General features: G+C 44.1%; 1 protein-coding gene across 1 annotated transcript in view; it reads right to left on the reverse strand.

The window, feature by feature from the left end:
• The window catches only part of TFAP2D (transcription factor AP-2 delta), a 47,014-nt gene extending 40,137 nt beyond the window's left edge, over nt 1-6,877 (reverse strand). The window contains 4 exon segments of the mRNA XM_054004801.1: nt 1,757-1,823; nt 5,364-5,813; nt 5,815-5,862; nt 6,839-6,877. Coding sequence (XP_053860776.1) covers nt 1,757-1,823; nt 5,364-5,813; nt 5,815-5,862; nt 6,839-6,877 — 604 coding nt within the window.
• Between the last annotated feature and the right edge of the window lie 690 nt (nt 6,878-7,567).

The following is a 7,567-nucleotide window of genomic DNA, read 5'->3' on the forward strand; positions in this document are numbered from 1 at the left end:
TATTTTTTAATATACATTTGAAACTTATACTCTTGCCTTTGATATCTTCCCTGGATATGCCAAGAAGCAGATAGCAGTGCAGGAGTAGTTCAGCACTTAAATCAGGGCTCAGAAGACCTTGCATTTTCATGCTGGATTTCTTTCAGTATCAATCTTTAAATGCTTGAATAATTTGATCTCTTTAAAAAGAGAGAGAGAAGGAGAGAGAGACACCACTACCATCATCTGCACAGGTAATTGGAGTCTCCTTAAGAGGAGCTGCAGAGCTGAATAAACTGGAGTTGAGCTGAGCTGAGCTTTGAGCCGCCCTTCAACTGGGAAATGAGAACCGTCGTCAAACACGACAGACACAGACCCCAGCTGATGGGGACTCTGCCTGCCTCTCTTTCAGCTAACGATCTCCCCTTCTCGGAGGTCAGCTCTCAGATCAAACCCGAAAGAATTATCCCTCTTCCTAGGGATAATTATCTTCCTTCCTAGGGATAATTAGAATACGCTGAAATCCGAGACACAAGGACTTGGGCAGGCGCAGGCGCCGGCAGCGCGAGTGGGGCAGGAGTTTGCAATCCCTCTCCCCAGCGTCCCGCCAGCCGCGCGCAGGGAGGGGACAGCAGGTTTGGAGTCCCCGCCGTGTCCCCGCGTCCCCGTCCCCGAGCGCGGCGGCGAGGCGGGCCCGGGCGGGGCGCGGCGGCCGAGGGGAGCTGTCCCTTCAGCACCACCGCGACAGCGCCGCCGCCTCCCCGCCCGCCGCTCCTCCGCCCGCTCCGCGCAGCGCCGGGACCAGCCCCGGCCCGAGCCGGGGTAGGGACAGAGCCCCGAGCAAAGCCCCCCTCCCCGGCGACAGCGGCGTGAGTGCCCGCTCCCCATCCCCGCCCACCGCAGGCGTGCGGGGCTGGCGCTCCTGCAATAAACAATTTTGTTTCAGTGGGACATAAGTTTGTCTGGGGAAGTGACGGTTGAAAGCAGCTCCCCGACACAACAGTATCACGTCACCCAAAATATCTTCTAAGTATTTGTTTTTCCTGTTGGATATCATGAAAAAGGGATAATAGCACAAGAAAATGAGCACTGTGAGAGGCTGAGTCGCCAAGTGTACTCTCCCCGACTGCATTATGTGGTTTATATCGAGATTAAGCTTATAGGGCAAATGTGTTCCTACGTTAGGCCTTTAGACCAGTGTTGTTCTTCTTCAGAGTAAATGACGGTAATAACAAACTCCCCGGGACATTTAAATTTCGTAAATTCTGTAGAGACGCGTACTTAACACGAGTTGCAAACCTCTCCTCTAACTTTGATGTTCGATTTTTACACTGACAGATGGTTATCAAATTAAGTGACATGAGTTCCACACCGGTCTGTAGCGCTACTGAAACCACATTTCCCAAAAAACCTCCTTTTTTTTTTCCTCCACACAAGATCAAACTACTGATTTAACAGCCCAGCGCCAGGGAACACGTTTCTCAAACTATCAGGGATCATCCCGATTAAACGCGGAATATTACACCGAGTCAGGAAAACTCTGAATTCAGAGGGAGTATCCGAGAGCCACCGAGGAGCAGATCGTTTGTAAAGTGCAAATGGACTGTGAAATGCGAAGTGCTCTAAGCGAGTTTGAACGTACTTCTGGCAAACGACAAATTACCACTTTTTCGAGCAGTAAATCCAAACTACGCCAAACAGTGGGGGGAGGGAAAGACAGGGAGAGATGGGAATGGATGTGTGTTTACAAAAACTGATAGACGCAAGTATTTGTAACCTCTTACCTCTTCTATCACACCTCCTTGCCCGTTGAGTACAAGTCCACACTGGGCCTCCACTGAGCTCTTAAGTAATGAGGGCAAAACAAGGAAAGACAGGAAAGAAAGAAATCAGACACAGAAACCCACAGAGAGATCACACAGCTTTTGCTTTGTTACATGACTCGCCCAGGAACAATAGTTAAGGTGAACTGGAAAAACACAGTTACTCTCAGCGAACCCAAGTGAAATCCCCCCTCCATCCTGCCATCTGCCCCTACCCCACCAAACGCAGAATAATTTTCCTTTCATTGCCATTTATAAATACGAATTTATCCCGAACTGGCAACTTAAACCGGCAGTTACATAGCAGGATACCACAGACAAACAAGTACTTTTGAGAGAAGTGCATTCCCGCTCGACAGTTGCACGCACGAAGCTAAAAATGTACTTTTCTGGTTTTGTATGTTTAGTGGTATATTTATATTCGGCACAGCTAAATTCAGATATGTTTTGGACATGCATACGCCGACTTAGAAAGTGTGCACGGAAGTAGACAAAGAGCACAAACAGATGACCTATTGGGGCTTTGCCGGCTCCACAGTGTCGTGAGGGTGCTGTAACAATGTGTGTGTCCGCACATAGGTGGGGATGAATATGCATCTGTGTGCGCTCAAACACAGGCACCCATGTGTGAGCAAGGGGGTGAAGAGCCATCAAAAAAACCTGCCTAGGGCTTCTGGTGCAACGTCCGAAGAGATCTCACTTCTTTATTCTCCTGCTACAAGGCTGATTATTTGGGGATCTTCGCCCTCCTTAATAAATATTTTTATTGGAGTGATAAAAGACTTGAAAGGGTTGAGTTTTCTTTGGGTTTTTCCTTATGTTGGGGTTAAAAAAAACACAACAAACCAAACCTAAATCTTTGCCCAGTGGAAATGTGTTAAAGACGCATTTTCCTCTACAAACAAACGAGGTATTGGACATGAAAGAGGCCTTTAAGGGTGTTAACCTATTCAACAGCCCGTGAAGAGTTAAGTAAATGCGGAGAGAGTCGGTGCATAATAAAAACCCCACTTTACAAAACAATCTTTACAGTCCTGGCTCTCTCCCCCACACTTTCACCATATTGGCCCTGGCCCTGTAAGACCTTCCTTTTCAAGGCCCTTTTTTATTTTAAGTGTTCTGCCTTAAAGTGATTATGAAATCAATATGAAAAAAACTTGGCGACTGAGCATAAATTAAAGCGGTGATGGGAAAAGGTGTGACAGTTTTCTTTTGTTGCCCATGGGAAAATCTTTTTAGGGCACTGAAAGATGCCACTCCAGCTCCAAGACTGTTTGCATCTGTTAGGCCTGACTTAAACCGCCCTCGAAACTATTGGACATTCACTTAAAATTCTGTGCAGGGAAAAGTATATTTACATTTGTTGCATTTGAAATGAGGCATATGCTGATGAACGTTTTAAAAAGAAGGACTAAGGAGAAAGGAGTAGACTGGTTAGACCACAATTTTGGTTTAAAAAGTATTTCTGTGCAGTACTGTTTCTGCTCGCCACCAGAACGCTTCCCTCTGCACCCGCAGTGATATTCACGAGAGTCCAAATTTGTTCTGAATCATCCAAGTCCTAACGACAAATACTAATATTTTTAACTTATCACCGCTCAGGCTTTATGATACCTCTGCACACCTCCCTCTTGTGTTCGGAAAAAGAGGGAGGAGGAAAAAAAAAAAAAAAAAAAAAAAAAAGAAGAGATTAAGTACAAAGACCTAAGTGTTTTATTTGATAATAACTTGAGATCGAAAAATTAATATTTTCCAAATGAAAGCTGTTGATTTTCTTCTTCGTTAAATAAATAAAAAGAGACTGTGCCTCTAGCAGCTTAACCAACCTTTTTTTTTTTTTTTTCTTTTTAGAAGGGGAAACATGTTGTTTGGTCGGATGACATTGCATAAATGACCAGTTGAATGGCACTAAGTCGAAAATTGATAAACTATGGTGCTTTTTTGCCGGGACTTAGGCATTGTCTGCTGTCTTGCAAACGTTCCTAATCCCCTCTTTTGAAAAATACAAGGCTTTGTGCCTGCCAAAGAAAAAAAATTTGTACAGATACAAAAAAATCAGCAGCAGACGTGGTTATAAAAAAGGAGTAAATAGGTTTTAGTTGGGGTTGAGCAGTGAATGGCAGATTTTTTTTTTTTTTTTTTTTTTGAGGGGGGTAACATAAGGAGATTCTTGTGAAAAATGTAAACAAAAAAATGGCCAGAGAGGACAAAATTATATAGTGAATTTTAGTAGAGAAAACTAGGTTTAAATAGCTAGGTTTTACTCATCTGAGTTATAAAAGATAACATTATTTGTTGGGTGGGTTTATTTTCCTCCTAGAAAAAATGGGAAAAAATATTTTTCCTGATATAGATAGATTGTTTGGATTATTTTTCGTGCTTTGATTTTAAGGAAGGAAAATAAACCTTCTTCATTTTACAAATTTCGGGTTGAATTTTTTCGCCCCCAAGCCTTTGACCGCTACATCTTTTGGAAAGACCACCATAATCAGCTTTGTATGCCAGAGAGCGAGGTGTGGGGGAAAAGTAAGTACAGTAAATACGCTCCCGTTTGTCTCTCCCTGCTGATGGGGAAGCCCTCAGTTCCTCAGTTCGTCGGGGGAAGGAAGGTTTGCTTTGATTTGGGGCACATTTCGGAATGGGGGTTAGATACAGAATGACGTTCTTTGCAATTTTGGAAATCAATTTCATTTAAGCAACCGGCTCAATTTGGCGGAGGTGAATTTTTAGCGCGTGGGAAAGGATTTCTGAGCGGATAAAGCTGAGCTTTTGATACAGAGAAATACATTTTTTTTAGATGGGTCCAGGTGCCGCTTAGGGTAGAGTGGATGAATGATTAGGTAGATAGACAGATGAATTTAGCTTTATCTGCTTTATCTCTCACCCTATTAACACCTAGATCGGATATAGCGAGGTATTTTTATCATTCTTTTTTTCTGACAAACATTCGCTCCCGTTTATCTCTTTCCCCCCCTCATATCTTGGAAGGTTTGCCTTTGTAGATCTGTCGGAAAGCAGATTTATTTCCTGCCCTGCCTTTTTTCTCTTTTCCTACTCCATGCCTTCCTTAAATCATTTGCCTGCTTTGTCGCTGCAAAGAGCTCCTTGCGCCGAAAGAGAGGAAAAGTTTAGGAAAAGCAAGAAGATGGGTTTGTTCTGGTTTGTTTTGGGTTCTGTGTGACTGGGTAAGGGCTGGCACACGCACACTCACCCCGACATCTCCGGGGGGCCCCCACGGTCTCGGCCACCACAGAGACACAACCCACGCGGCAAAGGCAGGCGCGAGGCTGGTTTTGTTTAATTTGTTTGTTTGGCCAAAGAAGACTACTGGTTTGGTTGATTTTTTTTTTTTTTTTCTTTCCCCTTCCACATTTTTTTTCTTGCTGCTGACTAATCTGGAAGGGACAGGCGCTGGATGGGGTTTGGGATGAATCTTCCCTCCTTTGTATGAGCTATTCCGAGCAGCGGAAAATGGGGGTGGGGGGTGGGGGGTGGTGGGGGGGTCCAGGACGGGGGGAGGGGAGGTGAAGGTACCTCGAAAGGCGATCGCATGCTATTTACCTGCAAATCGTCTGCTCCCGAGGCTGCAAGCCCGAGGCTTGGTCCTGGCAGGAGTCTTTGATCTGGATGCATCCCATATTGGGATCCATGGCTCATAAGAGACAGGTCGTGGCGGCGGTAAGCATCTAAGCACCCCAGCTCTCTCCTCTGCTCGTCCAAGCAAGAGGACTTGAGTGCCCGCGCATTGTGCAGGTTGATAAAATCAGTGGGTTCTCCATGGTGGATCTGCTGGTAATATTGCTGGGAGTGGTGGAGAGAGTTCAAGGAGTAAGCGTCGGGGTTGACTGCCGGGTGGCTGTGTTGGAACTCGTAGTGGAAGGACTGGTGGTGCAGTGGGGTGTACTGGTGGTTAGTGGAGAAGTACGGGGAGGCGAACTCGGTGCCCGTGGTAGAGTAAGTGAGAGGAGATGAGGAGGAATAGGCGACGGTCGAGTTGGCCACAGACTCCAGGGCATCCAAGCTGCATCAAACGGTAACTGTTTGATCCGTCATGACGTATCTGAAAGGAAGAAGTGAAAAGAAGACCCCAAAACTGGAGGTTTGTCATTGAAAACCCCGGGTACGGTTCTTTCAAGCACGCTGTCCTGCATAGCTTCTCCCCCTGCAGAAGCGTCTAAGCCTGCGAGCGGCAACCCCAACAACAAAAGATCCTTTCCTACCTTGGGCTGGTGCCATAAAGGTCCTCTGTTCAAAAAATCATAAACAGCCCAGCCTGCCCTTAATACTGTCAAGCAAAAGGAATCCACGCACTGAAATAAAAACTATCTTATCTATCTATCTATCTATCTATCTATCTATCTATCTATCTATCCATCCATCTATTCATTCATCTATCCATCCGTCTATCCATCCACCTCCTGATCACAGCTGTAATATCTGGGGCTGACACAAAAAAAAGTCATCAAACAGAGGAAACTACCGAGAATACACACAAGTCCCGTCCCTATGTTACAGCGTTACACATTGAGAAAGCTTTGCCGCCTGCTTGCCTTCCTTTCTTCCTTCCTTCCTTCCCTTCTTTTTTTTTTTTTTTTTTGAACCCCTATTTTTCTTTCTTTTTAAAATAACGAATCAGATCCAAAATTCCCCCCCTCTTTTCCCTGCGTTTTGAAAGAAAGGAGAGTCCTGCTTTTTAGCAAGAACTCCCCATTCCTGGCGAGCTGGTGGTGATTTCTCTCCACTTCATTATATTATTAGGGGTATTATTCTGATTTTCGTTCTGGCAACGGTTTTAACGTGGTAATGAGTTGCCCTTGCTGGCGACAGATGTCATAACGAATTTTCTCTCTATACTTCTTTAAGTTATCTCTGAAGCCGGATTATAATTAAACGTAACGGTCCAATATGGATTTTAAAAAAATGGAAACAACCACACAGGCACATACACACACACACAGATGCACACACACATCCACACACACGCGCGCACACAGACACACACAGACACACACACACACCTCACACACACAAAATACCTCTGCATCGTGGACGAGACCTGGAAAGGTAGTTGACATTTTTTGGTTCTCCGAAAAAAAAAAAAAAAAAAAAAAAAAAAGAAGAGGAAAAAACCCCCAACTCTGGATAAAACTCCCCTCTCCAAATTAAAAAAAAAAAAAAAAAAAAAAAAAGGAAAAAATTGAAAAATCCAAAGTTCATGTATTTCCCCAATTTTTTTTAGAAAAAATCTCTACAGACAGAGAGAATTTGCAATGTATCTGCATAGATCAGATCTCTCGCTTTTCCATGCACCTCCTTAAAAACCTGTAGGAACAAAATTTTCCCTCTGCACAAAAGCTGCTCCCTGGATCAGATTTTGTACTTGCTGGGTATTTCTTTGGCTGATGTCGTAGGTCCCTTGGTAATATAGAAGTTTTGAAAATTAAGCATCAGCACTGAGAACTGGGAGGACAATAGATAGAGGAGCTTCATCCCAGGAGACAAGGAATAAATATTGTATCTTCGCCTAATAAGGAACTGTAGGTTCTTTCAACATTTTTTATACAATTTTTCCTCCACTCTTTAGAATGCTTTTTCTTACCCAGGCTAATATGGGAACTAATCTGATCGAAGGGGGTATTTTGTGTACATTTTATTGGGAAGACATAAAGCTAATATATACAAATATATATTATTAAACCATCCTTTTCAATAGGTAAGTGCTCCTTCCTGTTGATTATAGTGCTTCTAAATACTGACCAGAATCT

Source organism: Vidua macroura, unplaced genomic scaffold (assembly GCF_024509145.1).
Source record: "Vidua macroura isolate BioBank_ID:100142 unplaced genomic scaffold, ASM2450914v1 whyUn_scaffold_123, whole genome shotgun sequence".
NCBI lineage: Eukaryota > Metazoa > Chordata > Aves > Passeriformes > Viduidae > Vidua > Vidua macroura.